Source organism: Chamaea fasciata, unplaced genomic scaffold (genome assembly GCF_029207755.1).
Source record: "Chamaea fasciata isolate MVZ Bird 193981 ecotype frontalis unplaced genomic scaffold, bChaFas1.0.hap1 SCAF_16, whole genome shotgun sequence".
In the NCBI taxonomy this organism is placed as follows: domain Eukaryota; kingdom Metazoa; phylum Chordata; class Aves; order Passeriformes; family Sylviidae; genus Chamaea; species Chamaea fasciata.
In genome coordinates, this window is record NW_027094101.1 from 10445307 (window position 1) to 10463839 (window position 18533).

General features: G+C 60.1%; 3 protein-coding genes across 3 annotated transcripts in view; all 3 read right to left on the reverse strand.

The window, feature by feature from the left end:
- Window positions 1–4260, reverse strand: part of LOC136297891 (interphotoreceptor matrix proteoglycan 2-like) — a 4974-nt gene extending 714 nt beyond the window's left edge. Inside the window, exons 1-7 of the mRNA XM_066198205.1 lie at window positions 2755–4260; window positions 2495–2607; window positions 2369–2427; window positions 2068–2225; window positions 1828–1990; window positions 1567–1758; window positions 290–514 (exon numbers count right to left, since the gene is read on the reverse strand). Of these exons, the coding sequence (XP_066054302.1) occupies window positions 290–514; window positions 1567–1758; window positions 1828–1990; window positions 2068–2225; window positions 2369–2427; window positions 2495–2607; window positions 2755–3670 (1826 nt within the window). The 5' untranslated portion in view covers window positions 3671–4260. The remainder of the gene's footprint in view (window positions 1–289; window positions 515–1566; window positions 1759–1827; window positions 1991–2067; window positions 2226–2368; window positions 2428–2494; window positions 2608–2754) is intronic.
- Window positions 4261–6758: 2498 nt separating this feature from the next.
- On the reverse strand, window positions 6759–9249 carry NDUFAB1 (NADH:ubiquinone oxidoreductase subunit AB1). Its single transcript, XM_066198539.1, has 4 exons — window positions 8962–9249; window positions 8772–8859; window positions 7629–7735; window positions 6759–6928 (listed from the first exon to the last, which is right to left on the reverse strand). The coding sequence occupies exons 1-3, from the start codon at window positions 9223–9225 to the stop codon at window positions 7644–7646; spliced, it is 444 nt and encodes a 147-aa protein (XP_066054636.1). The 5' UTR covers window positions 9226–9249; the 3' UTR covers window positions 6759–6928; window positions 7629–7643.
- A 623-nt stretch (window positions 9250–9872) lies between these two features.
- Window positions 9873–18502, reverse strand: PALB2 (partner and localizer of BRCA2). Its single transcript, XM_066198537.1, has 13 exons — window positions 18455–18502; window positions 18324–18383; window positions 18145–18232; window positions 15901–17805; window positions 14387–15189; window positions 14056–14139; window positions 13776–13937; window positions 13302–13387; window positions 12862–13023; window positions 12594–12710; window positions 12188–12275; window positions 11036–11184; window positions 9873–10180 (listed from the first exon to the last, which is right to left on the reverse strand). The coding sequence occupies exons 1-13, from the start codon at window positions 18494–18496 to the stop codon at window positions 9949–9951; spliced, it is 3978 nt and encodes a 1325-aa protein (XP_066054634.1). The 5' UTR covers window positions 18497–18502; the 3' UTR covers window positions 9873–9948.
- Between the last annotated feature and the right edge of the window lie 31 nt (window positions 18503–18533).

Here is an 18533-nt window from a genome sequence, read left to right on the forward strand (position 1 = left end):
CTGCAGATGGGAACTCTCCTCCCTTACAGCAGTCCCAGCGCACACAGCCCCTCCCATGGGAGAAAATAAAATAACCCAGGCACTGCTCGGTGGGCTCCGGGGGCTGGGGGTTTGTCAGAGCTCCCGGCGCTGCCCGTGCTGGAGCAGCCACTGGCCGGGCAGGGCTGCAAACGCGGCTCCAGGGCCCCGTGTGCCCCAAAGCCCTCCCTGCCCAGAGTCACCACAGCCCCCCGAGCCAGCCCCGGGCCGGGCCCTGCTTCCCGGGACGGGAGAAGGGTCCGGTCCCTACCTGGGCCGGCACCGCGGGTGGGCACAGGGTGCCGTGCCCCGCTTGGCACCGTCGGTGACAGCCGAGTCCCCGCGGCAGCCGCAGCAGCCGCTGTCCAGCACCTGGAGGTGCAGCAGCTCCTCCGAGTTGCTGAAGGCCGGGTTGTCCAGAGAGCTGGCCGAGGGCAGCCCCGAGCGGGACCAGTACTGCGCTGAGACATCGTCCAGGCGGCAGAAACGGCGGTAACTGCGGGGCGGGACGGACAGGGGCTCACGTGTGTGCACACAGGGACATACACAGGTGTGCACACACGGGGACACACAGGTACACACACAGGGACACACACAGGTACACACAGGTGTGCACACACGGACACACACAGGCACACAGGTACACACAGGTACACAGCTGTGGACACACATGTACACACACACAGGTGCACACAGGGACACACACAGGTGTGCACACATATACACACACATGTACACACAGGGCAGGCACATGTACACGTGTGTACACACACATGCACACACACAAGCACATGAGCACACAGCCCCAGTGACTGCCTGATGACACAGATCGCAGATTTCTGCCCAAATTTCCTGGGTGCAGGGAAGGGCCCAGCCGCACAGCCAGGGTGGGGACAGAGCCCGTGACACTGCTCAGCCTCTGGCCACAGCACCCGGGTGGTTGCAGCTGTTGCAGCGGTTTCCTCGGGAACAATCCCCAGGGCACATTACAAAACGGGCAGCGGGGCCAGGACAGCAGAGCCCCGTTCCCAAATGAGCTTTGTCAGGGCTGTGCCGGAGCCTCGCCTTCCCCCGCGGCTCGGGTGGGACACGCTGGGGCAGGCGGACCCTGCGCCACGGGCAGCACCGAGGGGTCCCAGGGACCACGTAGTGTGGGCTCAGCAGCACATCCCACACATCTGTCCACAGCAGCAGAGCCCACAGCCCTTCAGTGCAGCCCCCCAGCCCCAGCAGGCCTCTCTGGCTGCACCCCACTTCCCGTGGTGAGCATCCCCTGGCACCAGACACACACCCACACCCCCTGCCGGCCGCGGGGCACTACCCTGGCTCCGGGAGCAGCCGCTGCTGGGCCCCACAGGTGCTACCCCACCCCAGCACCTCCCACCGCCGCCATCAGCCACCCCACGGCGTTTTCCTCGGCAGAGCTCAGCCCCAGCCCAACCACCCCACCGTGGCTTTCCCTGCCCCTCGCCCCCAGCCACCCAGGAGTGCCCTCCCTCCCGGAGCCCACAGACCCCAGCCCAGGCCCCCGGGGCTCCGTGCTCCCACCTGCTACGGGTCTGCTCGGCCCTGGCCTCCAGCAGCAGCGCCTTGAAGCGGCGGACGGCGATGGCGGCGAGGACGGCGCCCAGGAGGATGATGCTGAGCAGGACCCCGGCCGCCATGCCCAGCAGGCTCTGCTGGGTCACTCGGTAGTCACAGCGCAGCCCCATGAACCAGAAATCGCTGCCCACAGGGCACCTGCACCGAGGGGTCCATCAGCGCCGGGGGAACGGTGCCCGCCCCCCGGGCTGTCCCCAGGGCACTCACTGGCAGCGGGGCTGGTGGTCCCGGTCGTGGGAGCAGATGCCGTGGTTCTTGCAGTAGTCACGGTGGCACAGGGAGGTGCAGGTCACGTTCCCGTCCGTCCTGGACACGCAGGCGAAGCCGGAGGGGCAGGCGAAGAGCACAGCACAGGGGTCCAGCGGCCTCGCTGCAGGGACGGCTCCAGCTGTGTCACCGCTCCCTGCCCAGCGTGCCCCCACCGCGCCCCCGGTCCCCCGCACTCACCCGGAGCCGCGTGGCGCAGGACGGGGGCTGTGCCCAGTGCCAGCCCCGGCGGGGCCCGGGCCGAGCCCAGCGCGGCCCCCAGGAGCTGGTCCAGCCCCGGGCCCGGCAGCTGCTCCGCGGCGAACAGCGCGTCGTAGGCCAGCACCACGCTGCCCTCCCTGCGGGGACACGGCCGGGTCTGGACACCGCCGGCCCCCGGCCCAGCACCGCGCCCCGGCACTGCCCGCGCCCCGCAGCGTGTGACAGTCCCTGTGCCCGTGCCGGGGAACGTCACACGCCGCGGGGCTGTGCCACCACCCACCTGATGCCCGTCACCTCCAGCCGCAGGAAGCCAGGCACCGAGGCGAAGAGGGGAGTGACCTGCACAGGGGGCGGGGGCTGAGCGCGGTGTCCCCGGCGCGCAGCCCCCGGCCCAGCCCGCACTCACCGTCTGGTTGAAGTCGTGCAGCAGCTCCTGGCGCTCGAGGGAGCCGGGGTTCTGCAGGGCCGGGACGAACGGCATGTCCAGCACCAGCTCACAGGGGACACGCAGGAGGGAAGCTGCAGGAGAGGATGGGGACCAGCAGGTCATGACCCCACCCCAGGGGCACCACCACGACCCCCCCACCCCACCCCATGCTGGTGGCTCCCAGGCCCTCTCCCCCTCCTGCCGTGCCCCAGCAGAGGATCCCGAAACCTCACACTCACCTCTCAGGAGTGGGGGCTGATCTTCCACAATGAACACCTGGGGGGCCCTGCCCACCCCAGCCGGTGTCACCTGGGGGGTGTCAGTGTCCGTCCTCCCTCTGGGGCTGCTCGAGGGCTGGGCCAGGTCTGCGTCCACTGCAGCTGGGGGAGACCCAGGGCCCCCACCACGGGAATGTGTGGGCTGCTGGGGGGTCCCAGGCATCACAGTGGGCACCTGAGCTGGGGACCCCCATGTCAGCCCCACCACATCCCTCTGCAGTACAGCACGTGACTCTGCTGTGACTGTCCCCATGTCCCCGAGCCTTTCTGGGCTGGTGGCAGCTGTGATGGTGGCAGTGACACTGGTGGTGGTGACACCAATAGCAGAGGTCGGTCCCAGGGAAGACGCAGGCTGAGACAAAGCTGGCTGCTGGGGAGGCCCAGGTGCTGAGGGGGGTGCCAGGCTGCTCACTCCCACCTGGGTGCCCCCTAGGGTTGGAGGGCTCTCAGCAGAACCCACCCTCGAGCTGGAATGGGGCAGCCCTGGGGAGAGGTCTCCCAGGGGGGTGCCCACAGTGGGGTCGAATCCCAGGACCCCCCAGCCGGTCCCAGGGGAAGGCAGCGGGGTCGACAGTGGGGTCACTGCAGAGCCACGGGCTGGGGCAGACTGTGGGGACAGGGGGGTGTGGGAGGATCCAGGACTAGTGTGTGTCACCCCACCCTGTGCCACAGCGGTGCTGCCAGGGGACTGCCCCGGGGTGGCTGATGGGCTCAGGGGGATGTGACTGTGCTCAGGGGGACCCCCCCTGTCGGGTGGGCCCAAAACCCCCTTGGTCAGCTCCAGGGCTCCTCCCTGGCTGGGAGATGTCCCCCCTGGGGTGTTGGCCCTGGTGGTGGGGAGAGGCAGACCTGAGCCCCTGCGTGTGGCAGGCAGCATGGCTGGGCCTGTCCCCACGGCTGGCCAGGCTGTGCTGGCCAAAGAGCCCCCACCAGGCCCAAGGGACACTGCAGAGGGGTGAGGGGCAGAGCGGGGACCCTCCTGTGGGTGGGAAGCAAAGCTCTGTCCTCCTGACAGCCCTGGCAGATCCCAGTGTGTCCCCTGCAGTGTCCCTGTGGGGGTCAGCAGCCTCTGCAGCCCCCCAGCAAAGGGTGATGTCCCTGTTGTCCCTGGTGCTGAGCTGTCAGTGGCCAGCACCGTGCTCGGGCGGGTTCCTGGGCTGCTGTCACCCAGCTGGACAGTGTCGTTCTGGCTCTGCTCTGTCCCAATGGCCCTCCATCCCAGCAGGGTGCTGCTGGGCCTCCACTGTCCCCTGGCAGAACCTGGCACTGTCACGGAGGATAGTGAATGCAAAAGTGTCCCCTCCACTGTTGTGGCACCTTCTGACGTCCCATGTCCTACGGGGTCAGTGCCCAGGCGCTGCGTGGCTGCAGGACCTGTGTTGGCCTCCCCAGGGGCTGGGGCCCCTGCTCTGGTGCCCCCCAGGCTGGCAGGGGATGGCTGCTCCCTGCCTGCTGCCTGTCCAGTGGTGCCTGCGGAGACCGAGGGCCGCAGGGGCTGGGTGGTTATACCACCCCACACCGCCAGCCCTGTCCCCTCCCTGCCCTGCCCGGGGCCTCTGGGGCCGTCCTGCAGGCTGGAGAGCTCGGCTGTCCCTGCGGGGGTCCCAGGGAAGGGCAGCAGTTCAGCCTCAGTCCGCAGGTGCCCCACGGCCTCCGGTGTGGGCACCTGCCCGGTGCCAGCTCCTCGCTGCGGGCGATCTGCGGGCAGAGGGGAAGGACACTGAGCAGCTCTGGCACCCACAGCGGCCACCGCGGGCCCCAGCACACGTGGCCGGCGCACGGAGCCACCAAGGGCTGCAGGAGGGGCGGTCCCGGCCGCGGCAGTACCTGTCCGGCAGCGCTCCCCCTCCGCGGTGCCCAGGTGGACGCAAGGGTCGGCAGCGCTCAAGGTGGAGCCCATCCCGCTGCCCAGAGCGGGGCAGAGCCGCGCGCAGCATTCCACCAGCACTGGGGGAGAGGGAAAGGAGCAGCGTGCTGGGCACTAAGCGTCCTGCACCAGCACCAGGCACCGACCCCCGAGCTACCGCTGAGGGCTGGGGTCCCTTTCTCCCTTCTGTTCACCGTGGGTGGCTCTGCTGAAGGAGATGCTCCAGAAGAGCCCAAACCCAGCTGGGAACCATCTGCCCTGGTCCCAAGGAACGGTGCCCAGTCCTGCCCCACCACCTCACTCTGCACGTGCCAACACCTGCACCAGCGCGTCCGCGGGCGAGGCACGACGCCAGCGCCCCGAGCTGGGCTCCGGGGCCCGTGGCGGCTCCTCTCCGGGGACAATGGGTGGTTCAGTACGGCGGGTGGACACTGCCCGGGTGGGGCTGGGACTGCCCGGGGATCACCCCGAGCCCTGTGGGCCCCGCTCGCCACCGGCGCCTCCCGCAGGGGCAGCACCCGCGGCCTTCGAGGCCACCGAGCCGCCAGGGCTGGTAGCACAGCAGGGCACGGAACGGCCACACACGGCACGGAACGGCCACAGCACGGCACGCGGCCACCGCCGCCGTGCCCGCCCCGCTGCCCGCTCTCCCGGTGCCCCGCGGCCGGGCCCTCTCTGGGCAGGTCTCAGAGACACAGAGCAACAGCAGCCGCCGCCCCCAACCCCAGCGCCATCGGGCACACGGACCCGCCCGGTGCCGGTACCGGCCCCACCGCCGCCGCAGACCTCCGGGCCGCCGGGATGCACCGGCCCTGCCGCCGCCGCCCCCGAGCGCAGCATCCCCCGCCCAGGGACCGGCGGGGCCGGGGACCCTTCCCGGCCGTGCCCACCTCCCCCGCCTCGCTCACCTGCGGCGGCCAGGAGCCGGGGCAGCGGCGGCCGGGCTCGGGGGAGCGGGAGCCGGGGCCGCTCCATGGCGCGGCGCGGGCGGCTCTGCCAGGCGGCGGCAGGAAGCCCCCGCCCGCCCCCGCTGCGGCGGGGCGGAGGCGCCGGGAACCGCAGCCCCCGGCCCGGACCCGCCCCGCGGCACCGGCACCGGCACCAGCCCCGGCCTCGGAGCTCCCTCCCTCCGGGCCGGGCGGACCGGGGCTCGGCAGCGGGACCCACCCCGGGGCACTCGGCACGGCCCCCGGGGCTCAGCGCGGAGCCGCCGCCTGCGGGACCCGAGACTCACATACCACCGTCCTCCTCCCACCGGTTCGTCCCGGGACACGTGCTCTGCCCCGGCTGTCCCCACTCTGTCAGCCGTGCCGGGGCAAAGGCTCCCCCAGGACACCCTTGTCACCTCTGGCTGCAGGTCCCTCACCACGTCCCTCAGGGCCACCACACCCAAAGGAGCCCAGCGACCACTCCCCTCCATCAGATATCTTGTGTCCATGCCACGGGGAAACCACCGCAGACACAGCGGCCAAACGCACCGTGTGCCCCCAGATCTGCTGTGCAGCTGCTCAGAAAACGTCTCAGAGCTCAGCCAGGCTGTGGAGACAGGGAGAAGTTTCCAAGGGCACCACGAGAGCAACACCTGGGCCCCGGAGGCAGAGGGTCACGGTCTTCCAGAGATCTCACAGTGAAGTGCAGCTCCTGGAAACACCCCGGGAACACCCCACTACAACACAGCATGTGCGGCACTGCAGCCTCTGCTCCATTTTCCAACCTTACCTCCCCCATTGACACTTCCTTGGCTCCCAGCCTGGCAGTGTTTCTTGGCTCTGAGGAAAAACTGTGCAGTGTTCAGAAATAACCCGTTCCTGCCTCGTGAGGGTTAAAGCAAGGCCCCCGTGCTGAGATGAACCCGGTGTACAGGAACAGCAATGTGAATTTGCTGTTCAGCAGCAGGAAAATCATTCCCCCCCTTATTTTCCATCAGGAAAGCAGAAGCCTTTCACACAGAACTTGTTTTTACCAGCCCTGTGAAATAAACAGTTACAAGCATGCAGGGCACAGCCAAATCTCAGGGCAGGGTCCCCAGAGTGTCCTTCACATCCCAACACCATCACCAGGATCCACCCACTGTGAGACAGAACAGCCACCACCAGAATGGTCTTAACTCTTTATTCCTGTTTTTCACTTGTTTTTAAATGACAACACATTCAGACAGCTTTAAATACAACATCCATGTGCAGCTTCCCAAAGAAGGCTGCAGTGGGACAGCGTGTGCACTCCATCCATCCCTGCCGGCACCAGCCCAGTCCTGGTGTGGGACAACTCCTGGGAAAACAAAATCCACATGTTTAACATCTCATCAAGCATTCAAAGGTACAGAAGTGGGTCAGGACATGCTGAGTGCTAAACAGAGGCACAGAAGGAGCCCCCAGTTCTCTCCAGAGGCCACAGCTCCCACCCTGGCCCTGGAAAGAGAAGGGTGGCAGCCCCCCGGCCCTGGGGAGTTGGGGGGGAAGCCTGGAGCCACACAGGAACAGGCAGGAATGTGAATCAGTGCTGCAGGCTGGCCCGAGGCCACCTCATTTCCCCTGCAGCCCTCCCTGGTCACTCCTATAACCCTTTCCTGCCCATTTCCTTCCCGGCTGCGGCAGAGGAAACAGCAGCAGCAGCGGGGGCTGAGGTGCCCCCACACGTGGGGGCCTGAGGTGTCCCCACACACCCTGCACAAGGCTGGGGGGCACGGGGAGATGGGGGCCATGGCTGAGACGAATTTGCCACCCACCACTGCCCTGGGGATGAGCTGAGTGCTGCATGTGCCAGGCAGGACAAGAGGAGAGGCTGAGCCCCACGTCCTGTCTCCACCTGCAGGTGCCTCAGGAAAACACCCCCCACCCTCAGGAAAACACATCCCACTCACCCTCCCTGCTGGCACCAACAGCTGCTGCCAGCCCCTGCCACATGTGTCACACATCACCCTGCTCTGCCCCTACCCCGGTGTGTGCCCTCAGAGCACCTCTGAACTCACCTCTGAGGAACTGCTTCACTCATAAACATCCTTCTTATCTGCAATGTAATCTACAATCTCCTGTGGGCACATCAGCTTCTCTGCATCTCCGTCAGGAATTTCAAATCCTGCAAGGAAGGGCACACACTCAGCCCAAACCAAATGGAAACAGGAGCAAGGGCGAGGAAGGGATGGCTGCAGCCTCAGGGGACAGGCAGGCAGGGGTTGCTGAGTCAGCTCCATCAGTGCACTGCCCGAAGTGACACCACTTAGAGACAGGGGACACGGCAGGCACAGCAGAAGCCAGTGCCCCCTGTGTCTTGTTAAAGCCACCAGGGCCTTCCCAGAGCCCCCCAGACACCGGTGTGTGGCAGGGGGACATTCTTGGACTTCCAGGCAGGACCTGAAGCCCCTCAGGCTGAGCGTGCTGTCGTGCTTGCATGGAGCAAACACCAGGTCAGGATACTAGGGCTCTTAGTGGTGGAACTGGTCAGAAACAGCCTAGAAATGTTTGGTTTCTTTTTTGGCGCTCCTGGCCACACACACAGTTCACTTCGGGATTACAGACACACTGCCAGCAAAGGCTCTGAGAGTGAAACATCCACCTTGGGCTTAGAGTGTGACCAAACCCCAGCGATGGCCCAAGGTGACATTTAGGCACCTACTGCAGAATTCATGACCTTTAGAGGGAAGCATGAAGAAGTCCAAAGGAAGTAAAAAGAATTTTGGAACATAAACTGATAGGGAGAAAACACTTTTTTTTTCCCTCTAGTAGGATTAAGGATGAAAAAAATCTGGCAAGCAGAAACAACCTGGACTGCCAGAGTTTCTTTACCTGCAATGCCAAGCTCAGCACCCACTGCTCCCCTTTCCCCCTCCACGGGTGGTGCCCATGGGGGGTGGGAGAGAATCCCTGCTTCCAAAGGGGCTGAGCTGCGGAGCAAAGGGCCAAATTCCCGACTCCTGCGGGTGCCCAGCTCACTGGTGGCTCTAGGAGGTTTGCTCTGCTCTCAGGGCTGGCTCTGGGAGGTCTGCTCTGCTCTGTGTGTTTTGCTCTGCTCTCAGGGCTGGCCCCGTGTCTTTCTCCCTGCCCCACACGGCACAGGCCAGCGGTGCCGCCGCTCCCACGGCCCGGCCGCCGCCGGCAGCCCCGGGCGCCCTTACCGAACTCGTCCTCCATGGCCATGATGATCTCCACTTGGTCCAGACTGTCCAGGCCCAGGTCCTTCATGAAGTGGGACTCGGCTGTGAGCTGGGGAGGACACGGCGGTCAGCGGGGCACGGGCACCCGGGGCAGCAGCTCCCGTTACACCGGGGCCCGGGGCCCTCCCGCCTGCCCCCCCGGCCCGCTCACCTTCTCGGGGTCGATCTTATCGTAGAGCTTGAGCACGTAGAGCACCCGGTCCTTGATGTCGGCCAAGGTCAGCGGCGGCAGCTCGGAGAAGCCGCGGCAGAGCGGCGCGGCCAGGCGCGGCGGGCGGAGCAGCGCGGGCGGCGCGGGGCGGCCCGGCGGGACGGGCGCGGCGGGCGGCAGGCGGCGGAGGGAGCGGAGCGCGGCGGGGCGGGCGGGCAGCGGCAGCAGGCGGCGGGCGCAGGACGAGAGGACACGGGCCGCCATTATCGCTGTCCCGGCGGGCGCCGCGCGGGACCCTCCGCGCCTGCAGCGCCCTCTGCCGGGCGGCGGCCGCAGCGCCCCGGGCGGGATCCCGCGGACCGGGCCGGGAGCGGCGATCCCCGGGCCGGGAACACCTCACTCCGGGAGATTCCAGACCCTCTTGGGTCTGCACAGGAAAGTTTACATCATGTGCACTGGAATTTCCCATGCCCGTAGTCTCTCCTATTGCTCAGCACCACCGAGAAGAGCCCAATCCATCTCCTTGGCACCCCCTTTAGATATTTACACACCCTGATCAGGCCCCTCTCAGCTGTGTCTCCTCTTGAGGCTGAACAGCCCCAACTCTCTCAGCTTTTCCTCATCAGGGAGATGATCCAGTCCTTTCATTATTTCCACAGACTCTGCTGGACTCGCTCTAGGAGAGCCGTGTCCCTCCTGTTTTGAGGAGTTCAGAGCTGGACACAGCATCCCAGACATGCCTCACGGGGCTGAGCAAAGGAGCCCCTCCCCGACCTGCTGGAAATGCTCTTCCACGTGCACTCCGGGTGACCATTGCCCTCCCTGGCCCCCAGGACACACTGCCGGTCACGGACAGCCTGGTGCCCATGAGAGCCGCCGGGTCCTTCTCCACAGCTCCCCCCCGGACAGCAGCGACAGACACGGGCTGGTTCCGAAGGCAGAACGTTTATTGGCACGGCACACACACGGCACACGGCCCCAGCCCCGTCAGGCGGCTCCCGGCTGCGGGGCCCGGTACCGGTAGAGGCGGACGGTCCCGGTGCGGTGCCCGGCCAGCAGGGCGGCCCCGCCGGCGGCCCAGCGGGCCAGCGCCCAGTGCCCCGCGGGGCCCGCGGGCAGCACCGCCGTGCACCGGCCCCGCAGCAGGTCCCACACCGCCACCGCGCCCGACGTCAGCACGGCGGCCCCCGCAGTGTCCCACACGTCACCCTCCAGGTACCTGCGGGGACACGGGGGTCAGCGGGCAGCACGGGATGTGCAGAAACGTCACGGCAGCGTTTGTTCAATTAGCTAAGGGCTCAGTTAAAGATTAATAGCAACTGCAGGCAGCTACACTCCAGACTGTTCCTCCAGTGCAACTGGGAAGGGAGGAGGCCAAGAAAATCCTCCTGGAGACTCAGAACGTGCTTGAAAAGTGTACTCTTAAAAAAGTGATACTCTTGAAAAACCCCTGCACGTGTTCAAGACCAGGCTGGACAGGGCTTGGAACAACCTGGTCCGGTGGAAGGTGTTCCTGCACAGGGCAGGGGGTGGGACTGAATGGTCTTTAAGGTCCCTTCAAACCCAGACCATTCTTTGATTCCATGACTGCTCGGTAACCAAGACCTTGATCAACCACTATTCCCACATGTCCATCACATTTCCTTGTGTAAGGCCACTGCAAGGCTGAGCCTTAAATGCAAGACTGACCCTGCTGATGCCTTAAAATGCAGGACATGGGAAGGAAAAGGCCACGTGCCTGCAGCCAGCTGCTCCACACAAACAAACCTGGCAGCATGGAAAGGCACTCACAGGCGGTGCCAGGGGTTCAGCAGGGACACACCCCCAGCCCCGAGGGACAAAGCCCAGCCCTGTGTCCCCGCGGTGACGGTGACAGGGCGAGGGGTCAGCGCACAGCCTGGCGTGGGATGTGGGCAGGAAGCAGCCCACACCCCCGGCCCCAGCCCGCGCACGGACACACGGCAGGGCCGGATGCCACTGGAGATGGAGCCTGGATCCCCGCCAGAGCTGCCCTGCTCCTCAGGGGCTCCCCCAAAGCCCCGAGGAGCCAGCCCAGCCCAGCCCAGGGACTCGCCTGCCTGCACGGCCTGGGGGGAGGCAGGAGAACATCACCCCCACGCTCCGGCCCGTGCGCGGGTTGAAGGCCACCACACGGAATGCTGGGCTCCCACAGGACTCGTTCTCTTTGGCATGAGGATGGCTTAAAACAACAAACAAAAGGCCCTGATAACAGAGAGGGAAAACACATCACTAAAAACAACAGTAGGGGGAGAAAAACTAAAATAATTTTCCAAAAATTAACTGTTACACTCTCTCTAATCACAGCCCCATGAACAGTGATGAATTATTTTTACTGAAGAAAACAGAAACGGTTTACTTTCCTTATCAAATTAGATAAAAGCAAAAGCAGCTGCTGGCTGATAAGGGCTGATGCAACACAATGACCCAAGGGATTTATGAATTTCTCTTCCTTTTTCAAAAAGCTAAACCTGCCATAGGATGAGGTGACACTTCAAAAAACAAAAGTAAAGTTTCTGGGTCACATTTTAATCCCTACAAGCTTAAAATGCAACAAGAATTCCATGGAAAGCAGCACAACTGAAAACAGTAGGTCCCAGAACAGTCACAAACCTGCATGAAATATCCTGGGATGGATAATCTGAGGAAGAGTCCAAAGAGTCTGACTCAAGGCACCATTATTGGACAAGACATTCTTGTCCCTAAAGGTTACAAGCTCACTGAAAACAATCAAATCCTTGATAAAGCACAAAAATCCATCAGGAATCGCAGCACAGGGAAAAGCAAGTGGGGAAAGATGATTAGTATGAATGCTGGTTTTACACAGCTCATTCCCTCAGGCATGTATGTCCAGAGGAACCATTCACAGAGGGTTTCTAATGCTGGCAGCACCCACGTGTGACATGGAAGAGACTTGCCAAGCACCAGGCCTGGGCAACAGCACTTATGCTTCCCACACACAGCATGCTGCAGCTTTGGAATGCACCAGGATGCATTGCTGCCATTCCATAAGCACCCTGCAGAAAGCCAGGAGTTGAGGCAGCCAGCATGGGTTATTTATTCCTCCTGGTAACCTGCTTACCCTTGAATTATTTGCAGTGTATTGAAACAGAGCTGATAGTTCAACCCTCTCTAGCAACTTCAATCCTTTATATCCCCATCCTAGTCACTGCAGCCCAAGCATGAACTGTGAATTTTGTGTACGTACAGAGTCAGAATATGCTCGATGGCAGATGGAAGCTGGGTAGGAATAACCAATGTCCATCTTCCTCAGGAGCTGACCTGTTTTCAGATTCCTGCAGTTGGTGAAAACACAAATTCTGACACATTTCTAATCACAGTTACACCCCTATGCAGGACGGACATGGGTTTGGTTCCACATTAAGCAAACGAAGCCAATAGACAGGAAGGGTGTAGTGAGGATGATACAAAAGCAATGGAATTAGAGCAGCACAGTTCACTCCCTGGCTGTCTGACTGTGGTGCCACACTGCAGGCCCTCTGACAATCACCATTTCACAGCAGGTCAGCAGCCACCCAGCACCCTTGTACAGCCCTGCAGCTGCTGAACCTGCCCCCAGCCCCTAAACTGTGTGTGGCAGAGGAAACACTCACCAAACCACAATGCTGTTCCCTGCAGTGGTGCCCACCAAGGCCTCTCTCATCCCTTCTACTTCAGCAAAGGCTGTAACAGTTTCTTCAGGGGGCATCAGAGCCTGCCTGTCCTTGCTCCTGAAGGGAGACCAGTACACAGAAGAGCAGGTAAAACAACAAGTGCATGTTCTGGAAGAGGACCATGACACTGCTTTACATCAGAGTGTTTCCTCACTTTTATCCCACCCAGCACACGGAGACCACCCCACAGCAGCACCCCCAAACTCACCCCCCTGTCTCTGAGAGTAAAACCATCTCCAGTTGCTGCTCCAGCATGGTCCTGCTGCTGCTCACCAGCCTCCGGTCCTTTAGCCCAACAACTGCTTTTATGTTCCCAGTTTTCACTAGGGAGTGCTTGAATGAGTCAGTCTCAGGAGAATAAAGCAAGAGCCTAAATCAAGAGACAAGCACACACCATGACAGGAGGAAGCCCCACTCAAATATGCAGTGGCATATACAGATCAGCCTGTGTTCAATCAGTCTGCCAGCTCTGACGTGAATAAACAGGTCTTTATAGTTGATTTTTAGAAATCCCTTCCACATTTTCCAACAGTTAAAGCAACTGAGAAAGTGCCACATTCGTAAAAAGATAATTTCAACCACTTTTCACAAGGAGTTCAGCTGCAGCTACTCAGGGTGCAAAGTACTAGTAAGAAATAAAGACAAAACCTTATTTCTCCAATCTCCAGCTCTCCCAGTGCTACACACACGAGGTTACAGGTGTCTGGCAGAGGAACAATCTGGATTACAGGAATCTGGGACAACAAAACAAGAATTCAGTGTTAGCCACAGTGTGCCTTTGACTTCATTCTCATTTGCTAGAGTGTTTCAAGTAAAATGATGTGGAGCAGAACTGATTTTCAGACCCCCCTCAAGAAGCACACTTAAATGAACAGCTGAACTCTCTGCTGACTGGTTGCCTAATTAAACAATCCCCGTTGATGCAAGAGACAAAATGTGTCTCCAGGGACTGTAACTGGAAAAAGCACAAGTGAAGTGCAGCCACCATTGTGTGCATGTGGTGTTAAATTCCAGTAGATAACATGCAACCACATACAAGCCACAAGCTCCTTGTATCTGAAGAACTAACACATGGGGCAAGAAAACTGCCCTTAATTCTAGAAAGCAGGGCTGTGTTCATACCTCTCTGAGGTGCCAGGTGTGCACCTTTCCCCAGCAGTCGGGGGCCAGGGGCTCCCAGACGGACACGGTGCTCTCGGAGGCAGTGACCACTCGCAGCTCCCTGCGGCCAGCTGCTGCCCACCACACCGTGCTCACGTCCACGGCACACGAGCACGAGGGGTCCTGCTGAGACAAACCACTGCTGCTTCTCCTCTGACAGACATTACCTGTTGCATTTTTGTTTAACACAGCCTTGCAGAGCCGCTGCTGCCACGGTAACAATTCCCTGCTGTTCTCCCACCTTTAGCTCTGACACAAACTGCAAGCTCTCTTCTCTGGGGTCATCAGGCAGCAATGGAGCCAACTGTTCTGCCACATCTTTTTTCTGCAGGAACAAAGTAAAGAATGAGTATAATTCAACTTTGAAATTATATTCAGCGCCTGCAATAATGAGACAGAATTGTTGCATGCTCTTTGTCCCTCTCATGCAGATACTGCATGCCGCTGCTATGGTCCATGCAGGACTAGCATGCAAAGAGAACTTCTCCCTGAAGTCAGACAGGACTCTGGAAAAAGGAGATTTGCCCACAAAACCACTGGCTTAGTACCCTTCACAAAGATCCCAGCTTTACCTGTTCAGGTGAAGCTCTGCAGGATTCCTGCTCTTTGTTCTCTGACTGCTGATGCTTCTCCAAGGACACAGTCTCATCAGATTTATTCTCAGGACCTCTTTCAGCTGCTGAAGGAAATGTTGTACCTTGCTCCTCCTGGGTTCTGGCAGCCCCTGCAGCAGAGTTGCTGGGGTGCAGTGGCACCGCAGGGTCTCTGTGTGCCACATCCCCCAGGACCAGGGCAGCTGCTCCTCTGGGGGAAGATGGGGTTGCTGGCAAGGCAGGTACAGAAGGTGTGTCAGGGAGGACCTCACTGTGCACGGAAGGTAAAACACCTGGGGTTGCACCCACAGCAGGGAAAATAGATGAGGAAATCTGAGACTCAGGGTGAGTGGAAGCCTCAGCCAAGACAGTCCCCATGGGAGTAAATAGCAATTCATGGGTGGAAAGCTTCTTCTTGGAAGTTGGGCTTTCCATGCAGGGGAGTTGAGGCAATTTGCTTTTGGAAGGCGAAATCAAATTACTTCTGAGACTTTTTTCTTTTGGCTTCTTTTGTGCATCTGGTGTGTCCTCTGGAGCCACACCATCCCCAGACACAAAATTCTCCAAGTCAGACACAGGGGAAGATTTCAATTTCTCCAGTTTCAGTACTCCAAATTCCTCATTTGGTAAGTGGAAGTCCCTGATGCCCAGCTTAGGGAGCAGCCACTGGAGGCTGCGGAAGGAGAAGAGGGAGCCACGAGTCTCGGGGTCCTCCGCAGGGAGCCCAAGGGCAGCAGGACCCTGGGAACCCACGGGACAGCTGTGTCCTCTGCTGCTGTCATCTAAACACAAAAATACAAGACAGAACATCATGTCATAAAATAACCATCATGCCATAAAATCATAAATAATAAACTTGCCTTTTCAGAATCTCTCATCAAGTTTGTCCTGGATTTAAAAAAAAAAAACACCAAAACACCATATTCATCTTAACACACAGAAGTGGCACTTTTCTGGAAAGACTACACTCTGCAGTTACTCTGGATACTTTATACTTTATCTCTGGATAAAGCCTTCAGCTCAGAGACTACCACCAAAGCCTGACAGATAAGCCTGAGTACTCAGTCAGTTTGGTTTATTAGTTTTCTCCCAACACTTTCTCTTTTCACAATATTCACAGACCCTCAGAAAGGAGAAAATAATCATTAGCATGCAGACTCAGTTGGAGGAACAGAAACATCCATTTGCTGGCAAACCAGCCCTAGTGTTCACAACCTTCACTCCAACAGCAAGGGCAGAAGCTCAGTAAGTTCCCAGCCCTGCTCCTCCTCTGTTCATTCCCTGCAGAAGTTTCTGGAATTGTTCAAGGAACATGGGCACCACAATAATCTATGTTAAAAAAAATAAATCTATTTTTAACAGAATAATAGTTAACCCCTATTGTATTTTCTTGCATAAACACAGCAGGGTGTGAACAGCAGGGCCTGCACTCACAGGATGTTCCCTGCCTTGGGGAATGGGGCATTTTGGGGGATTTATGTGTGAGGAAGTACCTGCTGAGGTTGTGTGGGCCCTGTGTCTGGCAGAGCAGCGCAGGGAGCGGCGCAGAGGGACACTGACTCCGGGGAGCTGCTCAGCCCCACAGGCTCCTCGCTGCCTCTTCACACGCTGCACTGGGTGTTTGCCTCCCTGGCACACAGGAGCCTTGGCTTCCACATCTCCCACACGGCTGGCAAAGGTGTCACTCCCTGGGCTCAGGGAATCGCTGCTGTGGAGCGGATTTTGAACCTGCCCCAGCAGAGTCTCACAGCATCTGCCTGGCACTTGGGTCCCACCCAGAGGAGGGTCAGGACCCGCTGGCTGCGTAGCTCCAGTCACTCCTGTCCCTGCAGACCCCAGTGCTGCAGCACCAGACAATCTCCTCTCGTCTGAGGATGACCTTTCGAGGTTAGCATCACAGTTTTCCTTTTCACTCTGGTTCTCATTTGACAGCAGAGCACTGCTTTCACTGGCCGTTGTGGGATCCTGACTCTCTATAAGCTCTTGTGACACTGGATGCATGGGGGCTTTGCAGGCAGACTTTCTTCTTCCCTTCTGTCTCCTCTGGGATTGTCTCTGCCCTTGCCTTCTGCTAGTGATGCTTTTCTGAGAAATGGAGTCAAGAGAAGTGCTGCTGCTGCTGGACACAGGAAGAGATTTCTGAGAACTACTTGAGTTTGCTTGATCGTTTTCCGCCTCAGGACAAGGGAAGGGCAAAACCCCTGGCTCCAAATCACCCTCAGCTCTCTCTTGCGAGAGATGATTGGGGTTTGCATCTTTTTGCTTGCATTTACTCCGCTGCCCTTTCTTGCTCCTGCCCAGCTGGCTGAGGATTACAGCATCCAGGTCCACCTTCCTCTGGCAGCTGGACATGCGGCGAGTTGTCCGCACGTAGTACTCAACGGGGAAGAGCAGTCCCTCAACCACTGTGCAGGAGCTCAGCATGCCCTCAGGAGGTGCTGCCTTGTCAGCAGGAGAAAGCCTTGACTGAATTTCAAGCTGTTGATTCTCTAAGAGCTCTTCAGCATTGTCCAGAGCATTATCTGCAGGGCAGGGATTTAAGGTATTAGTGTCACTTTGATGTCCTTCACGGTTTTTGCTCTCCTCGGTTATGGTGTTATTTCTGCTGTCAGGCAACATTTCATTTTCTGACATTAAATCCAGGAGCCCACGTATTTCTCCCTGACCTTCACACAAACTCTGACCCTCCAGCTGTTTTATTATACTGGGGGATTCTTCTCTGCCGTCACCTCTGGGGTCAAGTAAAACAGACTCTCCATGCTGTGAACACGGCTCATGTCTATCAGGTGTGGCCACAGCCCATGAGGACTGAGGCTGACAAATGTCCCTGCTGTCCCTCAGTGCATGTGGGGACAGCTCAGGCTCTCCTGCAGTAACACTGCCCTCAAACACATCCTGTACAAGCCCTGATGTTGCATCAGGAGTGAAACTATTTCCTTCTCCCTGCACAAGTACTGCCCCAGATGCCCTTGGAGCAGGTTCCTCAGTGTGTGAGGGGCTGCTGCGCCGGAACACTGGTGACTGAAGCTCCTCTGCACTGGCAATTTGATTTTTCACCATTTCACCAGCACTGATTAGATGCACATCATGCACTGATTCCCTTTCCTTTGATTCCTGAGCCTTCGTCCGTCTCCGTAGCTTCATCATGCCTCGGGAGGTTTGGGGCTTTTTCTCCATGGGGACAGGCCTGATGGTCCCACAGCACAGGTCTTCCTGGCTGGCCTGAAGGCTTTCTGCCCAGGAGCTGTCCTGTGGGCTAACCCCACCACTGGAGAATTCCAGAACATGCTTAACTGTGACAGATGTTGTCTTCTCCGTGTCAGCATCAGAGCAGGTTTTAGTCTGTACCTGAGAGGGCCCACCTCTCTCAGCACTAGAAGATGTGTTATCTCTAGAACCTGGGGGAAAAAAGTCACATATGTGATGTACTCCAAAAGTCCTGTCCAAGAAAAACATCACATGGTAAAATTATGCTTTGTTAGCAGGGGAAGATGGGGATCTTACAGTCAGGATGGGAGCACTGCAGACCTGGTGAGGAGGGAAGCAGAGCAGAGGTTACTGCAGACCCCAGGGCAGGGCCATGAGGGGCTGTGGGGGCAGCGGGGCCGGTGCATCCTCGGCAGGACAGTCCCGGGGGCGCCACGGGGCAACAGTGGCCGTGGGGTGCTCCCACCGCCCTGTCCTGGGGGACTGCCTACGACTCCCACCTGGGGCATCCCCTTCCCATTATCTCCCACCTGGGGCATCCCGTTCTCCCCGGCTCCCACCCGGGGGGCTCTGCTCCCGCCGGTCGTGGCTCCTGGCTCGCTCGGCTCTCCGTGCTCGCTGCGGACACACAAGACCCCGGCGGGGCTGGGACCGGCTGGCGGTGCCCCGGAGCCCCCCGGCCCGGCCCGGCCCGGCCCGGTCCGCTCACCCGCAGCCGGATGACGGTCTCGCTGTACTCCCGCCTCAGCAGCGCCAGCTTCTCCCGCAGCTGCAAGAGACACCCGTGGGGATGGCACCGGGATGACACTGGCGCCGTCCCGGTCCCGCCCGGCCCCGCACCTTCTCCTTGTCGGCGCCGCTGAGGGCCGGCGGGGCCGCCATGACAACCGCGGCCCGGCCCGGCGGAGGTGACGCGACG

Bases quoted from the DNA above. Each gene is read 5' to 3' on its own strand.
- NDUFAB1 (XM_066198539.1), bottom strand. From the start codon at position 9,225: ATGGCGGCCCGTGTCCTCTCGTCCTGCGCCCGCCGCCTGCTGCCGCTG. The intron at 8,860-8,961 runs GTGAGCGGGCCG...TGTCCTCCCCAG, and splicing joins ATAAGATCGACCCCGAGAAG to CTCACAGCCGAGTCCCACTT. The intron at 7,736-8,771 runs GTAAGGGCGCCC...CCTTCCTTGCAG, and splicing joins GGCCATGGAGGACGAGTTCG to GATTTGAAATTCCTGACGGA.
- PALB2 (XM_066198537.1), bottom strand. From the start codon at position 18,496: ATGGCGGCCCCGCCGGCCCTCAGCGGCGCCGACAAGGAGAAG. The intron at 13,024-13,301 runs GTTTTGTCTTTA...CTCTTGATTTAG, and splicing joins CTGGAGATTGGAGAAATAAG to GCTCTTGCTTTATTCTCCTG. The intron at 12,276-12,593 runs GTGAGTGTTTCC...CACCAACTGCAG, and splicing joins GGGAACAGCATTGTGGTTTG to GAATCTGAAAACAGGTCAGC.